This window comes from Gracilinanus agilis, chromosome 5, assembly GCF_016433145.1.
Source record: "Gracilinanus agilis isolate LMUSP501 chromosome 5, AgileGrace, whole genome shotgun sequence".
In the NCBI taxonomy this organism is placed as follows: Eukaryota; Metazoa; Chordata; class Mammalia; order Didelphimorphia; family Didelphidae; genus Gracilinanus; species Gracilinanus agilis.
In genome coordinates, this window is record NC_058134.1 from 89,916,072 (window position 1) to 89,936,904 (window position 20,833).

The 20,833-nt window shown below is 37.3% G+C and overlaps 1 protein-coding gene across 2 annotated transcripts in view; it reads left to right on the forward strand.

Annotated features, from left to right (window-relative positions):
• The window catches only part of LMBR1 (limb development membrane protein 1), a 162,741-nt gene that overhangs the window by 124,232 nt on the left and 17,676 nt on the right, over window positions 1-20,833 (forward strand). For both annotated transcript variants that reach the window (XM_044679823.1, XM_044679824.1), the window contains exons 10-12: window positions 9,258-9,338; window positions 18,396-18,472; window positions 19,030-19,107. In XM_044679823.1, coding sequence (XP_044535758.1) covers window positions 9,258-9,338; window positions 18,396-18,472; window positions 19,030-19,107 — 236 coding nt within the window. The remainder of the gene's footprint in view (window positions 1-9,257; window positions 9,339-18,395; window positions 18,473-19,029; window positions 19,108-20,833) is intronic.

Consider the following 20,833-nt stretch of genomic DNA (forward strand, 5'->3'; position numbering starts at 1 on the left):
TTTCCTGGGTCATTGCATTACTGCCAGTACAGAAGTCCATTACATTCTATTTTACCACAGTGTATCAGTCTCTGTGTACAATGTTGTTCTGGCTCTGCTCCTTTCACTCTGCGTCAATTCCTGGAGGTCTTTCCAGTTCACATGGAATTCCTACAGTTCATTATTCCTTTGAGCACAATAGCATTCCATCACTAGCATGTACCACAATTTGTTCAGCCATTCCCCACTTGAAGGGCATGCCCTCATTTTCCAGTTTTTTGCCACCACAAAAAGTGCGGGTATAAATATTTTTGTACAAATCTGTTTATCTATGATCTCTTTGGGGTACAAACCCAGTAGTGGTATGGCTGGATCAAAGGGCTGGCAGTCATTTAGTGCTCTTTGGGCATAATTCCAAATTGCCATCCAGAATGGTTGGATCAGTTCACAACTCATGGGAGATCTTTTCATTGTTATTAACTTATTAAATATGACAAAGCTGTCATTCGAACATTTATGTTATTGACTCTGTAGTAATAGATGTGTACCATGTCTTATGGCCTCTTACACACTGGGTGAGGAGGAGCAATAAACATGTCTTGCTCCTAGTTGTCACTTCAGTCCCCCTCAAGACCATCTTTCATCTTATCCTCTGTGCCAGGCTCAGAAGATGAACTTGGCCTTTCTTCTCCTTACCAATGCCAAACCCTAAAATTGTGCCTTTGAACCTTATCTCCTTTTGTCCCATAGCAGCTTTCTCCTTTAATCATCTTTTTTCTCTAATTTTTAATCTCTTCTTTTTATGCTGGCTCTTTTTTCTGATGCCTTCAGTCATACCCAGATCGTTCTCATCCTTAAGGATTCTCCTTTCTTAAGAAAAAAACATTTCTATCCTCTGTCCTTACCATCCTTTCATATTACTAATCTTCATCTCTCTTCCCATTAACAAACTCCTTAAAAAGAACTGTCTGTACCCACTGCCTCCCTTTATTACTTCTAGCCGTTAACTGCCCCTGGAAATATGTTTTCTGTCATTACTAGTAGACAAATTGCTTTCTTCAAGGTCACAACTCTGTTTCCCCCTCTTCCATCCACTTCATTGCTCCCCACCCCTCCCTTTACTCTCTCAGGTTCCCCATCCCAATCTAGATCTAGCTCTTTTTTCTACAATGCCCTTTTGGACTTGGCTCCTTTTAGGTGACTTTACTTACTTTTGATGTTTTCCAGGACTGGCTATACTTTTTCTTGTTCTTCTCCCTTTCCCAGCTCACTGTTTTTGTAGGGGCATTGGAATACATCTTGTTCCCTATTGATACTTCTAGACTTTCTTGTTACTGTCTCAGCAATCATTCCTACTCTGATAGTTACACTTTCCAAATTTATCATCCAATCCAGAGCCTTATATTCTTCCTTACTTTGTGAATTAGGTGCTTGAGTTACAGTCTTTCTTTCCACCCAGATTCCTGAGTGGGACTTCAGCGTACATATTGATGCCTCTCTAAATATCCAAACCTCCCAGTTCCTTGACCTATTCAACACCCAGCTCCCTTTCAGCTACATATGAGTATAATCGTGCTCTTGAAGGCATGGTGCTAATCCTGAAGAGGATACAGAAAGGCTGAAGACTGTAAGTTTTGCTTTCAGAGAGCTTACTTGATCTCTAATTGGGGAGACAAGAAATGGATATGCAAAATAATAACTAATATGGGTAATAAAAAGAAGTCCCAAGTGGGGATATAGGATGTGCTTACCTTTCTTCAGTTCTCATCATGCTTGACCTCTTGCAGCAGTTAACATTAATGACCACTTTTTCTTTCTGGATATTCTCTTTAACTTTTTCTGATACTTCTTTCTCCTAATTTTCCTCATCTCTCTTTCAAAAGAGGTTCTTTTTAGCCTCTTTTGTCTTTATCCATATCATGCCTACTAATCATGGGAATGCCTGATGACTCTGTCTTTTCCCACTACACTGTCTTACTTGGTCACCCCCTCAGCAATTAGGGGTTCAATTGTTAGCTCCATACAGATGATTCCCAGATGAATGTATCTAGCCTAGCCTCTCTCTTGAACTACAATCTCACAGCACCAACTGTTTTTTGAATGCCTTGTACTTGGTATCTCATAAAGTGCCTCAAATTCTGAAGTTCCCAAATAGAATGTATTAACTACCTTTCTCCTTTAACTTTCCCCTTTTCTAAACTTCTCTGTTACAGTTGAGGGTGTTACCATCATCCTAGTCATCCAAGTTTACAACTCTCATGTTGTTCTCTTACTCCTCACTCAAGTCCCCCAGTCCATTGCCAAATTTTGTCCTGTCTACCTTAACAACATACTCCCTTACACCAATACCCTTGCTCAGACTCTCTCTACTCCTTACTCGGACTATTGCAAAAGATTTCTAACTTGTCTCTCTGCCTATGTCTTTCCCCACTTTAATCTACTTCACTCAGCTGCCTAATGCACAAGAATCAGATGTAAAGTCCTCCATTGGGCATTCAAGCTCTTTATAGTCTGGCCCCTCCCAACTTTTTATACTTAACTTTTCTGCTTTCCTATACATACTGTCCTAACTTTAGTCACCTACTTACGCTCTTCTTATCTTGTTTGTTTCCTGTCTTAATGTCTTTGACCCCCATTCCAGGAATATTTCTCTTCCTCACTTCTACCTCAAGTTTCCTTGGCTTAAAACTCACCTGTTGTAGGAGGACTTTTTCTTTGTCTCCTGGCTGTTAATGCCTTCTCCTGGGTATTTACATGTTGGCTCCCTCATTAAAATGTGAGCTCCTAGAGTTATTCTCTTCCTGTGTATCTGAATTCTTCCATTTCAAGCTTGTTAGCAGAATCACTTATGTTGTATTCTCTATATATGACTGCACCCTAGCACTCTCTCCTGAGTCCTCTTTTTACCTCCTTTTATTCTTATCCTTTCAATCACCCCAGCCATTCCCATATATTCCATATCACTGCTATGCAATGTTTCCCCAAACTGTACTTTCCCCCCTCATTTCTCTGGGCTATATAGTCCTAAATCTCAACTTGGATATACCATGACCATGCCAAATTCATAATATCCAAGAACAGAATTTTTCTCTTTCTCTACAAACCTTCATTTTCCTATTTCTCTATTTCTGTCCCAAATGCTCTTTATTCTTTCCCCTGCCCTCCTCTATCCCTCATCTCTTGTCTGTTGCCATATCTTGTCAGTTCCACTTTCTCCACTTCTCTTACATCCATTCTTTACTCATATAGCCTCTCTCGCCTAGGTTGTTCCTTCTGTTTTATGGCCTCTATATGCTGTATCTGACTTCTCTGTCTTTGTATGGGCTATCTTGCATACCTGACATGAATTCTCTTCTTACTTCCACTCTCAGAATCCCTAAAATACTTCAAGACTTAGTTCAGGAGCCAATTCCTATAGGAGGCTTTTCTTGAATTTTCTGGCCATGGCTGCTCTGTACTATCTATATTACTTTATATTCACTTATATAAATGTTGCACTGTTGTTCAGTTATTTTTCAGTTGTGTCCAATTCTTTATGACCCCATTAAGGGTTTTCTTGGCAAAGATACTGGAATGGTTTGCCATTTTCTTCTCCAACTCATTCTACAGATGAGGAAACTGAGGCAAAGAGTTAAATGACTTGCCTAAGGTCCCACAGCTAATGTGAAGATGGGATTACCCTGCCCATTTTTAGATTTAATCACCAGAAGCATATACACCCCACTTATCCTTAAGTGGGGGAAGTCTGTGACCCACATGTGCAATAGTGGGTGAAGAATCAGAATAGACTAACTGCCCCTGGGCAGTCTTAAGCAAAGCTTCAGCTGTGACTGGTCCACATAAAAGTGGAAGGAAGGCACAAGAAGTGACAAAAAGAATGGTCTTTAAAAGTGGCAAAAACTTCTTGTGAGGAGGTCTTTCACCTTCAACTTGACCCTGGAGGAGCTTTGGCTGAGCACCTCAAACTGCTTTTCTATTTTCCTTTAGAACTACACATGGGTGAGTGAAAAAGGCTGACTCCTTTCCCTGGCTTGTTCTAGAGGTACTAGCCTCCAGAGAGGCCCCTCTTCTTGGAGGAGGCCTCCTGGTTAAAACCCTTGTTTAATTTACCTCTAGACCCCCTTTTCTGGGGCCTCTTAAGCCCTGCCTAGGTCAGATCAGACCAGAGTAAATATCTATTCTCTCTGATTTTCTTACTTTTACTCTTTTATCTTTTTGTAAATAAACTACCATAAAAAGTCATTTGGAATCGAGTAATAATTCCTGGCGACCACACTCTTATAAATTTAGTCCAACCCTTTAATATTTTTACCCCTTACATTCTGGCCCTTACATTAGTAAGTGTCTTGAGGCCGGATTTGAAATCTATAATATGAGCTCCTTGAGATTGGGGACTTTTTTTTTTTGGTGGGGAGTCTTTTTTTCTCCTGGTGTCTTTGCACACTGTAGGCATTTAATAGATGTTTATTTAATTGGATAGCAGTAGATCACACTACTGTGTCAGGGAAATAATATTGATTTTTTTTGAGGAAGCACATATAATCCATGAAGGTTACAGAAGAGTTCCAGATGGCATTAGAGTCTAAATTTAAGAAACTATATTTGTTAATCTAGTCTTCTTAAAGGTTGCTCAATCAATACACTCTTTGATACAGGTTCAGTGTCCTATTTGCTTTTATCTTCCATCTCTGTGCCTTTACACTGACTGCCTCTCATCCCTAGAATGCTTTCTCCCCTCACTTCTCTGCCTTCTAGTTTGCCTGGCTTCCTTCAGGACTCATCTCAGATCTGTCTTTTGCTTAAGGCCTTTCCTGGTCTTCAAGCTCCTCGTGCCTTTCCCCTTTGAGGTTACCTTCCACCATCTCTTTCTATGTCTCGTCTGCACCTAGTTGTTTCAGTGTCATCTCCCACATTTGAATGGGAGCTCATTGAGGGGTAGGATTGTTTTTTGCCTTTGTGCCCCCTGCAGTTAAGAGTGTTCTGGCCCCTAGTGTTTAATAATAAATGCTTGTTGGCTGACTTAATCAGATGCAAATTGCATACATGTTTACTTGCTGATTCCTTTAAGGAAACTGGAAGTACAGATAATAGTTTCAGTAGTAGCATATGCAATTATGAATGATAAATGTCATATGTATATGTATACACATATGTCTGTATATGTGCCAAAGACCTAGTACCAGCTAATGTCTTAAGTAGAAAAGAACATTAAAACAGATTCATGAACTGTGTTTCTCTTTATGGATGCATTTCAAAACTGCTGATGTTTAATGCTTCCTGTCTTGATTAAAATCATTAGCAATTGAAATTTACTTGCATTTCACAGAGTATTTTGAATTGCATTTAGCATCTGATAACCCAGGGTCTCTGAACTCTTGTATGTGTTGTCACCTTTAAACTAGATAGAAAGTATTACTTAAATAAATGTTAAAATAAGAGAAGACATTTCCTGAATTTCTTCCTTACTGAAGATCTTAGTCAGAATTTGGTATAACAGATATATTATATAACATCAACAAATATTTATTAATCAGTTATTTTGTGCAAGATTCTTGTTAGATGGTAGAGATATAAAGACAAAAAGTGAAAATTCTTGCCTCCAGGAAGCTTATAGGTTTCCATTTTTTATACCTATCAGAGCTTGCCTAATCAACAATAATTTCTTATAAAAACTAGTTCTAAAAAATATCTTCGTTATAGCACATATGCATGTATTTTTTTAAAAACCCTTACCTTCTGTCTTGGAATTAATACTGTATATTGGTTTCAAGGCAGAAGAGTGGTAAGGTCTAGGCAATGGAGGTTAAGTGACTTGCCCAGTGTCACACAGCTAGGAAGTGTCTGAAGCCAGATTTGAACATAGGACCTCCGGTCTCTAGGTCTGGCTCTCAATCCACTGAGCTACCCAGCTGCCCCAGTATGCATGTATTTTAATAACGAATTTTCTGTTCTAGAATTGTTTCTTTCTCCCCTAAAAACCTCAATAAACTTGTTATGTGAAGAGGATCTTTTCTGTTTTAAAGGGCCTGCTCCTTGTTTGGAGGCTCTAATTCATGGGGTCTTAACTTGTCCTCTTTGGATTTCCAAAGTCAAGGTGGGGATGGTGGTCTGTATAGATTTCAGGGGTTCCACAATATTGGATGGAAAAAAAATCACATCTTATTTCCCTAACCTTTAGTTAAAAATGAGTATTTCCTTTAATTATTTAAAACCCTTATTTCTAGGAGTTCACCAGTTTTACCAAAACTAACAAAAGGGTCTATGAAACATTAAAGGTTAAGAAATCCTTATTTGGTTATTTAAAATTGTTTTAACAAATTGCTTACATATTTCTCCCTGGTTTTCCTTTATTTAGGATAGCATTGTTTATGTTAAATTATTCAACTGATTCCTCTTTTTTAATATTAACTAATGCACAATAGGAAGTCATGGTGTAAAAGAAAAAGTTATTTTACTTTTAGACAATATGATGACTGAATACCATCAGTTGAGGACACTTGTGTTATTGAAGAAGTATTGGACTTTGAGAAATTATAATATCTTGGAAACAGAAATATTTTCAATACCCACATCAGACTTTCAGCTGAAGAATAAAGCTGGGAAAAGTTGCTGTTAGCTATTAGTTTTCCTGAATCCAAAGAGACGGGTGGGGCAGGATCAAAAATACTTACTTGATCAAAGTTATTGGCTCTGAAGGTATTCTTACCTGTGTAGGAAAGATGAAAGGTGTTGTTTTTATTGCACGCTAGTAACAGTGTAATTTTGAACTAATTGGTGTTGAACTGCCAATCACCTAGGGGGAATGCAAATAGATACTCTTACAGTTTCCTTTGAGGTAGTGAAATCTTATGTCGGGGCTGGAAGAAAAACAGAATAATACCGTTAAATTGACCTTAAATGAGCTGCTTTGTGGTTTTCTTGGAGAATCCCTTCTAATTTTTCATGACTAGTCCAAACAGGTTTTGTCTACCATTTTGACTTATTGGCTAGACAATGCTGACATTGAACTTTTTAGGTGTATTTTGAAATAATGCATTTATGATATGATGCTTAAATCTAGTTTGCCTCATCTCTTTATATGCATTTTGCCATTTTCCTTATTTGTTTGTATCCATTTTGTGTCGAATTTCTGCCAAATGAATTCATTTTTCTTCTAAAGGAAGCTAATTAATACTCTATACTCAAAGGATAACTATTGCTTTTAGTGTTGTATATTATGCTGTAAAAAACTGGCTGTTTTATAAAAATGCAATTTGCTTGAAAAGATAAAAATATGTTAGATGAAATTTTTATGTTAATTTTATTTATAAAGTGCCTATTTTGAGGTGGCAATGTATACCCAACAAAATTAATGTTTCAAAAATAATCTCTTCTAAATTCTATCCTTGAAAAGAAGTGATTTTAGCCTTCCAATCATATATGCTTCAGCATCAAATGTGAAAGTTATTTGCATGTTTTCACATTTATTTTTTGATAGCAATATATATTCCAAATAAATGTATTTTTATTCATTCATAAGACTGAAGGAAATTCCTTTCAAAAGCCATATATGCTCTATAGGATTTTCTTAATCTTTGTTATTATATATGGAGACTCTTTCCATAAAAAAATAGGGAATGAAATCTATATTTGAATTTCAGTCATAGAAACTTCCTCATGGTAGGATATTTGGTTTTTCTAGTTAATCTCATTTGTAGAGGTAGGCTTGGAACTGGGGAGCACCTTAGAGGTTATGCAATTGAACACATTCATTTTATAGATAAAGAAACTGAGGCCTAAGAAAATGAAATGACCTGCCTGAAGTCCATAATTGTTCATCCTTCATTTTTGAAGAGGATCAGTGACATCACTCGGCAACGTCTGGGCGTAATTGAGGCAGAGTTGCACAGAGTTGTCAGTCTCACTGTCTCTTCCAGATCCCATTGTCTAGTGGGAAGACAAAAGTCAGGATGACTAGGAAGGGCCCAGAATGCAGGGGATGGCCTTGGCATCTTCAGTATGTGCCCAAGCATGAATAGCTCTACAGTGCCTTCTTCTGCCACCACCTTTCCCATGCTTGGGGCAAGCATCCCTCTAACTCATTGATGGGTTTGTGGCCCTTAGTTCCTCTCAATCTAGTTTAGTCTGTCTGTGGAGATGGTTTTCCTGGGGTCGCTGTTGTGCCTGTCACAGCTTCTTGGAGCCGTAGGTGAGGGGTGAGGGACAGGTAGACACCAAAGGTGGATGAGTGCCTGAAAAGGACTTGGCAAGCTCTTACACCAAAGCACAACCAGACCTCCAAACATAATAAAGGGCAGAGCTAGAATGTAAGCCCACTTCCTTTAACTACTGCTTTAGTACTCTTTCCCTTGTACCAGGCATGCTTCTTCCCTTAGTAAGGAGTTACCATGAAGTTTTAAGATAACTAGGATGCAAGAAAAAATCTTTATTACTAAAATAATACAGATCATAACTTATCTTCAGTTCATTTTAGATTGCATGTTTTAGTCTTCACATTAATAATATGTTATACTCTAAATATATGGAAGTTCCAGGTATTGGAATAAAGTATATTAATATATTTTCATTAAGATAAAATATCCAGTTCTATAGTAATATAATTTTCAATTAGGAAAGAGTTCATTTATGTATACTAGGATACTGTTTTAATTCTTTATTACATATAAAATCTTGCTTAGTAGATGATGAACAACACTGAGTTAAATAATCATTATTCATTAATTAGTTACATGTGTTTTTGGAACATTATATAGTTCTTATGTTCTTAGTATAAAAATAAGGGATTTAAAAAAAGTATGAAATAGGCTCTGCTAGAGAGATGACATTTTCCTGGGCACATAGAGATTCAATAAGAATAATGAGTAGAAGTTACTTTGGAGGACTAAAGGAAATATATTTTTCTATGAATAATTTAATAAGAAAATTTGTATTGATTTTGAAACTCAAACATGGGTAAAACTATCTACATTTTAAATGTTTTTTTAAACATTTACCTTCTGCCTTATAATTGATATTAAGTATTAGTTCCAAGGCAGAAGAGTAGTAAGGACTGTGCAGTTGTGGTTAAGTGACTTGCCCAGCGTCATACAGCTAATGTGTCTGGAGCCATATTTGAACACAAGATCTCCTCTCTCTAGGCTTGGCTCTCTATCTACTGAGTCACCTAGCTGGCCTTTAAATTTAAAAAAAATTGATTCTTATTGGATATAAATACAACCTGTCTTGTAGGGTTGTTTATTTTATTTTATTTTTTCCTAAAATGTAATTTCTTTGGACAGGGTCATCTTCATCAGTGGAGTACAATACAATGGAACTGGAACAAGAACTTGACAATGTGAAGGCAATGAAGTCAAAATTAGGTACTGTCCTTTTGCACTCTGTTGGCTTATTACTGCATCTTACTGAAACATATTGCATATGATAATATGTAAAAAGTTTTAATTTTGATTAAATAGTATAAGCTTTTGTTGTGACCAGAGATGCCAGGTAGTTCTTCCTTTGGGATAGTGGTGAAGGTAGTGATTTGGAACTGGACATATTTATTTACGTTACAACTTATTGTTGATGCCTTTTGTTTTTCACAACAACCATTTCCCAATAGGTTACCTCTACCCTTTGACCCTCATACATAACAGAAGAGAGTTAAGTGAATCTAAGTAATAGAACTGAGTCAGTTGTACACATCATTCTGTTCTTGTAATGTCTTGCCATACTAAGAAGAAAGAACTGTGTTTTGGCTCCCCTTTTCTATGACCAAGATTGATTCTTATGATCTGGGTTTGAATTCTTTGTAGTGGTGTATTTATTTCATTTAGAGTTTCATAATTTTTTTTGTATATTTTTGTTCTTGTGGTTCTGTTTATCTCACTTCGCATGTTTCTCTGAATTCTTCACATTTGTTGTTTCTAATGATGTAATAGTATTTTGTTGTATCTGTATTCCACAGTTTGTTTAAGCCATTCTTCAACTGATGGGCACTACTTTGTTCAAAGTTTTTTTGCTCCTGCAAACAAAATGCTACTACAAATATTTTAGTGTGTGTCCTTTATTTTGACTTCTTTGGGGTTTAAGTACAGGAATAATATAATGGGGTTAAAGGGTATAAGAAGTTTGGTGATTTATCACATAGTTCTAAATTGTTTTCCAGATGGTTAGAGCAATTTGAAGCTTCATCTACAGTGTTTTAGTATTTCTGTCTTTTTGTAGACTTTCCAAGATAGACTAGTTTTTGTCTTCATCATTTTTAGCCTTATGGATTTTAGACTCAAAGTGACTTTTTAAATTAGCTGTGTCATAGAGGTATAAGACATAGTATATCAATATACATTAACCAAAGAAAGGCTTGGTTTGGAGGAGCTGGGGAGAACAGGTAGGGGAGAAGGGGAAAAGATCCTTTATATTACTTGTATTGAAGCCTAGAAATACTTTTTAATTGTTAATTTGGGTCTGCTACATCATGTGGCCATAATACCAAAGGTACCGTTAGTCAAGTGATATGTATATGAAAATCAAATGGCTCTTAGATGCAGTAGCCATTTTCAGAGCTCTGAGATGTAAGAAATAGGCTTAAAATATCTTGTGGATTTCCTAATATGGAATTTGTTTTCTTTACCCAGAGAAAACTTAAAAAGTTTGACTTTTAATTTATTTCAAAATATAGTTAATTATTGAACCAATCAATCATTCGTAAAGCACTAAGCATAGATCAAGCACTAAGGAATCAAAAAGGGGCCAAAAGACAGCCCCTTCCCTCACGCAGCTTACAGTTCATTTGGGAAGACAATTCACAGACACTCATACAAAACAAGTTATATAGAGGATCATTAGGAAATGACAGGGAGGGCACTGGAATTAAGGAGAGCTGGGAAAGTTTTTTTGTAAAAGACAGGATTTTAATTGGGAAACACTTTATAAGAAATCATGGAAAAGTTAGAGGAATGAAAAAGTGATGGTTAGTACCATATCTCATATTTGTGTTTGATTCTTAGAGAGTGAAAGATACATAGAAAAGCATATACTTAGACATTAACATTGTCTTGTATTTTGATCCCAGTTCTTTCCCAGTTTGACTTTCTAATGTTAACCTTCCTGGGTGACATTTGGGGCAGACAGCCTTGAATTACCTTGATAATTTATTTGCAGGAAATTGAAAGCTAACTGTATTGCACTTTAATTTAACTGTAGAAAAGAAAAATATTCTCATAAAATTTATCAATGTGTCAAATGTAATGAAGAACAAAGGCAATTACCCAGAAGGATAGTTGGGGGAAATTTAATGAGATAAAAACATTGACTGTTAACAAAGATCAAGTTTATAATAACATAATAATCAAGTTATAAGAATATTTATTTGTACATAGTGATTTATTAAGATCTTTCTTTGTGGGGCAGCTGGGTAGCTCAGTGGATTGAGAATTAGGCCTAGAGACAGGAGGTCCTAGGTTCAAATCTGGCCTCAGACACTTCCCAGCTGTGTGACCCTGGACAAGTCACTTGACCCCCATTGCCCACCCTTACTACTCTTCCACCTAGGAGCCAATACACAGAAGTTAAGGGTTTAAAAAAAATATCTTTCTTTGTAAAATCCCTGGGAGGTATAAATAAAATTGTAATCATTGTTATCTGGTTGATAAACTGAGAGACTAAATGAGTTGTTCTGTCATATAGTTGGGAAAAGTGAGAGTACAGATTTGAACACAGGTCTTATTCTCAATCCAGCCCTCTTTCTAGTATGCCACACTTAGACAAGAGAGGGTATAGGAAAAAGGGATTGAGATTCTTCACTTCTTCAGTCTGCTCAAGTCCTAAAACCTTCTCTTCCTCTGTACCTTGCTGAGGAGTCAAAAGAATCTCTTAAATATTTGCATCTCTCTGTAGTGGCAGGAATTTCTTTATGATCTTTTACATTTTCTTTAGCTGCACTTAGATTGTGTGTAGGTTAGACTATATAATTTGATATAGTAAACTGTAAAATATTTTCTTAATGGTTTAATGCCTTTAACTGTTGAGTAGGTTTCGATTATTTCCCTACTGAACTTAAAAAACAAACAGACAAAAATGAGGGTTTAAGTTCCTTGGATATTATTTAATTTAAGCCCTTTAATGTATAGATGAGGAAATTGAGAACCTGAAATAACTAAAATATGAACATTTAGCCATTTTAAAGACTGTTTGCTTATATATTTTAAATAGCAATACATAATGAAATGCAAATCTTTCTATCCTAATAGAAGGAAAAAGATGACATTTTTATATTATTGACTAGTATAGTCTTGGTAGACTTAGTAGGAATATGGCAACTTCTCCTTTAGCCATGTTGATGTAGGGATTTAATTGTATTGATTCTCCAGAATTACTGATAATAGAATAAAAATTTATGTACATTTTAAAATGTGCCTTTAACTTGCATTTGAACTATGTTTATATCCTATATTTTGTGGATGCCTGGCACTTAAAAAATGATAGAGGAGCTTGAAAAAATGATAGAAGTATTTACTCAGAAATACTTATCTTTAACATTGCTCTGTTTCTGGGCTGTGGGAAACATGGTATAGGCTTAAACTCCAAAAGTAAGGAGGTATAGCAATAGCATCAACAGATGAATTGATTTAGCAAATTAGAGTAGTAATTTATAGTCGGAGTTGAAAATTATATTTGTTGGTAATTTCTTCCATTTTGAAAAATTTGTACTTTTATAATTGCAGTTGATTCATGTCAGTGGATACCTAATATAAGAAGAATCACTTCCTAGTTTATAAAATACATAAATGTCTTCAATAATTACTGATAGTAGCACTTGATATACTTTTCATTTCCTTGATTTCAAACTGTATGTACCGGAAAGTTTATTAACCACCAGAATAAATTATTTTCTAGATGATCAACAATGTTAGTATACTTAGAAGCAATGACTGAGCAGTGTGAGCTGGATTTTATATTGACATCTTCTGTAAAAAAGAAAGGCTGATAGATTATGACATTTTATTCAAATTAGAGTCAACGGATGACAGATGTCTTCTCAGAGATGGCTATATAGAAGAGTTATTTCAATATCTTCTTACATTTTTTCATAGTTATTTGCAGCCAGTTTAAAACTGCACTAGGACTTTAGGAATATTCTGTATATCTTGGACATGAAAACTTTTTCTTTTTATTATTATTCAAAACATACTACCATATTGGTCGATATTGTAAGAGCACACTCATACAAAACCAGAACCTCAAGATAAAACTGTAAATATACTCTTGTGAAAGATAGTGTGCTTTGATCCACATCCATCCAACTCCAACATTCTTTCTCTGGAGTTAGATAGCATTCCCTGGCATAAGTCTTTCAGGACTGTTCCAGATCATTGCATTACTGAGTATAACCAAGAAGCAAAACTTTTTCTGAGAAATTTGCTATAAAGAAAATTTCCCCTCAATTAATTGTTTCCCTTTTAATCTTTATTTTTTCCATGCAAAAGCTTTTACATTTTATATAATCAAAAGTGGCCATTTTATGTTGTGTTACCCTCTCTTTTACTTACTCTACCTATCCATAGGTTGGAAAGATATTTTTTTCTTTGCTCTTCTTGGTTTATAATGTAAATTTTTATAGCTATAGTTTCTTGATACTCGCGTTCCTCCTTTCTGGATGTATCTAATATTTTTCTTATATCCAGAAGCACTAGATTCTTTTTACTTTTAAATTGCCCTCTTATTCTAATATGTCTGATTAATTTTCTTTAATGATTTCTTGAAATATGTCAACTAGGTTCTTTTGTTGGCTAGAGATTTCATCCTCCATCTCTTTCAGGTCAGTTATTTTTGATCAGAGATCTTATAAGTTTTGGTTTTTAAATTTTCTTAATCTTTTGTTTGAATAATTTTTGTTGCTTTTTGGAGTCGTTACATTCTAATCATTAGGGAGTGTGTGACCTGGGTGAGATTTTTGTCTCTTGTGTTAAGCTTTGATTCTTTTTCCAAGTTTCTTCTCCTTCGCTCTTATTTCTTATATGAGGTCATTTTAAATCCTTTTAAAAACTCTTCCATCATTTCTTCTAAGAAAGTTTATTGTGCTTCTGGGCAAGCCATTTGTTTTTCTTTGAGGTTTTAGTTCTAGATGGTTTTTTTTTTGTTTGTTTTTTAAACCCTTGTACTTCGGTGTATTGTCTTATAGATGGAAGATTGGTAAGGGTGGGCAATGGGGGTCAAGTGACTTGCCCAGGGTCACACAGCTGGGAAGTGGCTGAGGCCGGGTTTGAACCTAGGACCTCCCGTCTCTAGGACTGACTCTCAATCCACTGAGCTACCCAGCTGCCCCAGTTCTAGATGTTTTTGATTTATTTTCTAATGAATTTGTTTATTAGTTATTCCTAATATCATAAAATTCCTTTTATTTGTTGACTCATTTTTTTGTTGTGAAGGCCTCAAAAGCTGAGTTCTAGGTCTTCCATATATTGTGGATTAAATCAGATTGAAGACCTTTCCTTTGCACTGGAGGAGGGGGCTTTTAAAGTTTAGAATCCCCTTCTATTTGAGAGTCAAACTTAATTAGGGTCTCTTCTTTTGCTCTGTGCCTTTTCTCTCATGTGGACACCAAGATTTTCCCTATCTTTTGGAATTGGCTTTTCTTGTGGGAAGAGGAAGAGTGAAGTGTCTGGGCCAGGACACGGTCGGGGGACTTGTGCCTCTTGCTGAGTCCCCTGAGCCGCAGCTGCCCACAAGAAGGGCATGAGCACAGCACAGCCTGTTTTCCTTTCTTGCTGTGCCCGACCTTTGGTGAAAGAGTCGTTGGAAGAGGGATGTCCCTCCCTCACTGCTGTCTCCTGTCCCCTAGAGAGGGGAAGCAGGGCCTTCCATGTCTCCTTCTGATCTCAGGCTCTTTGGGGAATCAGGGAGATACTGCCCCCTTAATGACGGGCACAGTCACTCCTGATCCTGCTACATCCCAGGAATTCTGAACCCACTTGGGTCATTCTCCAACCCCAGCACCCCATTTGCCACCACTTGATTCCTTATTCCTCTCCTCAACTCACGTATCTCCCCTTCACTGGGGCTCCCAGGAACGCCTGCTCCACGCTGCAGACTCGCCTTCATCTTTCGTCTTTTCTTCTCCCATTCCTTCAGTCTTTTGGCAATCGCTGCCAAAGGCGGAGGCTTTCCCCAGAGCTCCACGTCCTCCTTCCCTTCTCCCTCTCAGCACTTCCACCTCTCTCTGCCTTCGCTTCACCACTGTCTGGTACTGGGGTGGCCCCCTGGCACAGCCTCCTCAGCTGCCCTTTCAGGACTGCCTGTCCTCTGACCCGTTCCCCACAGCCCCCTGGTCTTGGTGAGGGAGGCTGGGGTCCCCTCTGCTCCCCACGACTGCTTCTAGCCCCCCCCATGGGCACTTAGTGCCTCTTCTTTTGGGCCAAACACCCCCCATTCCAACAATCACAGTCCTGGGAGCAGTTGCCCAGGGGCCTTGAACACCGACCCCCAGTATTTGTCCTCTCCTAACTCGTGCCTTCTCACCGCGGGACTTTGACCTATGACGTGCCCTAAATGCTCTGTCCGCTTCCCTCGGCCTCCTCCAGCCTCCTCCCTTCTCTGCCCCTTCTGTGGGCTGTCCCCCTCCCTCTGCCTCCGGCCCCTCCACACCTTGGTTCCCTGGACTCGCTGCTCTTCATCTTTTCCTCACCCCGACCTTCTCCCTTCTCTTGAGGCCCAGCTCCACGTGCCTGGCCGAGCCTCGGCTTTGGGGCCCTCCTCCAGCAGGCCGAGTCCCTCCATGGGTCATCCAATCTCAGGCAAGCTTCCCTGCCGGCCAGGCCTTCTGACCGCTCTCCAGCAGCTTTTCCCAACGTTCCTCATCTCTCTTCAAGTTTCCCCGGCATTGTGTGGTGCTAGTAACGTGGAGGCCTTTTGTGGGGGCCTCCCTCCTCACCCCAGAGGTCTCTGCCAAGCCAGGCCCCGGGCTTATGCAGGCCGTCCTGGCTGCCCGTCTCCTCCAACAGAGCGCCCTCTGGGTGGGCTCCGACACCGCCCGCGTCTCTCTCATCCTCCAGAAGCCGCCCTTGGTTCTTCCTCCTCACGCACTGATGGCCCCCGACTCTCCCGGCCTCCATGCAGACTTCTCTTCCTCTCTGGGCTCCCACCCTCTTCGGGCCTTTGAACTGCTCTCTCCAAAGTTACCAGTGATCTTTCTGGCCCTTTTTAAAACCCCAACTTTCTGGCTTGCAATTGATACTAAATAGAGGTTCCAAGGCAGTAAGGACTAGGCCATGGGGGTTAGCAACTTGTCCAGGATCACAGAGCTGGGAAGTGTCTGAGTCACATTTGAACCCAGAACCTCCTGTCTACAGGCCTGGCTCTCTATCCAGTGAGCTACCCAGCTGCCCCATCAGTGATCTCTTAGCCAAAGCCAGCACCTTTTCTTGGTTCTCGTTCTCCTTGGCATCTCTGCTCCTTTGGGACTGTGGATGGCCTCCTTTCAGCCTTTTTCTCAATAGCTTTTTATCGACTGACCAAGTCAAGCCTCTTTCCTGGCAGGAGGAAGGAAGCAACTTTTCCTTGCTCTTGGTTACGTCTTGGGCTGTGGTTGCACCTTCTCTAATGGAATAGGTCTCACTGAAGGGTTTTCTTTGGTGAGAAGGAATAGAGAGATTGTTAAATTTTTATTGACTCTACTACATTGCAGTCATTTTCTTCTACAATCAGTTAAGTACACCTACCTTCTCCCTTTTTTTTCTCTAAAAGCCAGATATCCCAATAATTTGCCTAATAATCGGAATAAATATGTAAAGGTACTCAGTCCTTTTTTCAATCAATGTATTTGAAAAAAAAGATTTTCATGAAAGAGCTCTATTCTTGAGTTTATTTTAGTGAAAATTACTATATAAAATACTTTTTTTAAAAATGAGGCATTTTCTTAATTATTACTCTTCCTTGGATTTGATATTCAAGAATAAAATTTATTCTTTTGAAAAGCTATAGTGTAGTGGTTCCCAAACTTTTTTGGCCTACCACCCCCTTTATAGAAAAAATATTACTTAGCATCCCTGGAAATTAGTTTTTAAAAAATTTTAATAGCAATTAATAGGAAAGATAAATGCACCTGTGGCCCATCACTGCTCCCCTGGATCGCTGCAACACCCACCAGGGGGCGGTGGCGCCCACTTTGGGAATCACTGCTATAGTGTATGGTTTATCTTAAGTTTCTTTTAGTGAAGGAATATTTTTAGGTGCTATCTGTTTTCCTGCAAATGATTAAAAAACTGTGTTAGTATACTCTATGGAAATCAATGAGTTTCTTTAGTCAAAGGGGAAAAAAAGTAGCTTTTTAAGAGTCCATTATGTAAGCTGAAATGGGGAAAAGTTACTCATAGCTAGCAAGTTGTGGGTCATTCGCATGTGCATTAACCATACTGTTTTTAGAATTATAGCTTTTGAAGGAAATAATCATGTATCTATCCCATAAAATGACTTCAATCATTTATTCATTCATTCATTCATTCATTCATTCATTCATTCATTTATTTATTTTTAGGCCCTCACCTTCCGTCTTAGAGTTAATAATGTGTATTGGCTCCAAGGCAGAAGAGTGGTAAGGGTAGGCAATGGTGGTCAAGTGACTTGCCCAGGGTCACATAGCTGGGAAGTGTCTGAGGTCAGATTTGAACCCAGGATGTCCTGTTTCTAGGCCTGACTCTTAATCCTCTGAGCTACTCAGCTGCCCCCCATAAAATGACTTTATTTTTTTTTTAATTTTTTTATTTTTTAGAAAAATTTTCCATGGTTGCATGATTCATGTTCTTACTTTCCCCTTCACCTCCCTACCTCCCCCCCTTCCCCCATAGCCAACGCACATTTCCACTGGTTTTAACATGTGTCATTGATCAAGACCTACTTACATATTATTGATGTATTGGTGGTCGTTTCGAGTCTACATCCCCAATCATGTCTGCCTCAACCCATGTGTTCAAGCAGTTGTTGTTCTTCTGTTACCACTCCTGCAGTCCTTCCTCTGAATGTGGGTAGCATCTTTACCATAAATCCCTCAGAATTTTCCTGGGTCCTTGCATTGTTGCTGGTACAGAAGTCCATTACATTCGATTTTACCACAGTGTATCAGTCTCTGTGTACAAAGTTCTTCTGGCTCTGCTCCTTTCGCTCTGCATCAGTTCCTGGAGGTCTTTCCAGTTCACATGGAATTCCTCCAGTTAAAATGACTTTAAAAAAGAACCTTAAACATTTTTGGAGACTAGTCATCACAGCATCAAACTGTTGAATGGGAAAAAAAATTAAATCTCTAGTTTCTAGGCTGTGATGTGACTGGAAGGAAACTGAAGTAATTTCTTTATCTGTGATCAGTGAAAATGTTAAATTGCAAATTTTATAAGGAACATTGAAATTAGACCATTACATTTTTTTCTCATTTTTTTCTTGAAAAGAGAGACGAAAAAAAGCTTCAGCATGGGAACGGAATTTGGTGTATCCTGCTGTTATGGTTCTTCTTCTTATTGAAACGGTAAGAATTTCTTTATGGTTTGGGAAAAGTAAAACATTGCTTATTTATTTTCAGATTGACTCTAAAATAAAGTTTATTAACTAGTTTTTTATGTAAAAGTGTAATTAACTAGCATTCTTGTCAACCAAAGGGTCCTCTCAGTTTTGAGTTCAAATGTTTCTATGCTTATTCAGCATGCCAAAAAATAGCCTTTGGTAGCAAGAGCCCACAAATCCACAGTGTAGGATACATCATTATAGAATCTACAAAATGAGATTTTATATCCTTTCTTCACCAGAAAAAGAAGCTAAGATTTTTTTCTTGAAAAGCAACTTTTAAATATAGAATTCAGATTTTTGGGAGTTTCAAGTTTCTTCATTTGTAATGGATATCTTACATATCTTCCAATTATCTCAAAGGGTTTTATTTAATTTATATTACTTAACTAATGTTTTATTATATATGTGTTAGAAAGTTTTGTAAAACTAGTTGTCTTACCTGATTCTGTTAAAATGAAAATAAACATTTTTGAATAGCATATACCCAAAATACTTTAATGTCTTCCTTGTGCTTTCTAGTCCATTTCAGTCCTGCTGGTTGCCTGCAACATTCTTTGCCTCTTGGTTGATGAAACTGCAATGCCAAAGGGATCGAGGGTAAAGTAGAACTTCACCATCCCTTTCTTTTACAGAGGTACCTGTGTTTGTCCATGGAGTATTTCAAACAGTAAAATCTAAAAAGTTTCATTTATTGACCATTTTACACAATACATTAATAATTATATCTTTTTCTTTGTGCAAAAAATAACTTTTATAGGTTTATGATTATCCCTCCTTTCCTATTTTATTGGAATAATAGGTAACATTTTTATTCATATATTTGGTTTAAATTTAGATACAAAGTCCAGAAGTTACATTAGTATTTTAAAAAACGAAATTCAGTTTTTTTTCTTTAATGTAGTACCAGTCTTATAAAATGTTGAAATAAAAGCAATTGATTAAATTGTTAGGTTTTCATATGATCCCAATATTTAGCTTAAAGGGAAACATGCTTAAAGATAGTTTAGACTCATGTTTTGTTAAAGTAGAGAGAAATACATACTTCTTATAGGGAAATGGAATTTACCATTTTTAGAGAATAATTTTTTTCTATGGGAGTTTAAATAAAAATAATGTTTTGTTATATTCAAGCATTCAGCTTATTTGAATGTTTCCTCCTTTTAGAAGCTACTTTAATGGACCACTGATCTCATTGATTTGACTATTCTTTTTAAAGATACAGATTATAATTCATGCATGCCTGCTCATCTTATGCTACTTTTATTCATGCCCTTCCATAAGTTCCAGCCAGTGTGCAGGGAAACTTTCTCGTCCCTGATGTTAAGAAAAAACCAGTGTAGCATTAGTGCTTCTTATCTCTTGCCTCTTATATGAGACCTTCCCATCATTCATCTTCTTTTATTTCCCTCATGAACTTATTTACTCCAATTTTTCTTCCCAGTCTCTTAGTTGTTACATATTGCAGCTTGCTCACACCCCAAGTGTACCACTCCAGTGCTCTGTGTGATATTGTAGTGCTTCATACTTACAACTATGCAACAAGATAACCTTTCATCCTCTTCTCTCTATAAGATTTTACAAATAAGTCTGTAGTCTATAGTTTTGCTGTTAGCTTCTCTCTTTGCTTGGCAAATATGCCAGTGTTTGCTAAGACATTTTGGGGGTTCTTTTGGTTTCTTTATAATGACAATTAATTTTTATTAATTAAACCTATGTCAATTTATTATAGTCTTAAGGTTGTATTCTCTCTTCTACCTACTGACCAATTTTTTCTTCAATAATTTGTTTTAATAGGTCAGAACTGAATTGTTTCAATGTCAGATTATATCATTTCCTCATTTTTATTCTAGCTTTTACATTAATTTTGATCTTGGCTCTAGCAAATTAGTTGATTCAGGAATGAAATCCACATCAATAATAAATCATTTTTTCCATTAATATATAATGTTTCATTTTAAAATATTACTTTGTACTTACATGGCTAGTATCTTTGATTCCTTTTTTTTTGTTGATGGTATATTATAATGATAATGATGATAATGATTGATGGCACTTATATTGTGTTTTAAGGTTTACAGAGTATTTTATAAGTATTATCTTATTTTTATCCTCACAACAATCTTGGGAGGTAGATGCTGTTATTACCCTCATTTTACAGCAGAGGGAACTGAGGCAGGCAGAGGTTAAGTGACTTGCTTAGGATCCCACAGCTAGTAAACATCTGAAGCCAGACTTAGACTCTGGTCTTTTTGATTCCAGATCTGGTACTTTACCCACTGCTCCACCCAACTGTCTTTATAGACTTGAGATACTAGATACTTTA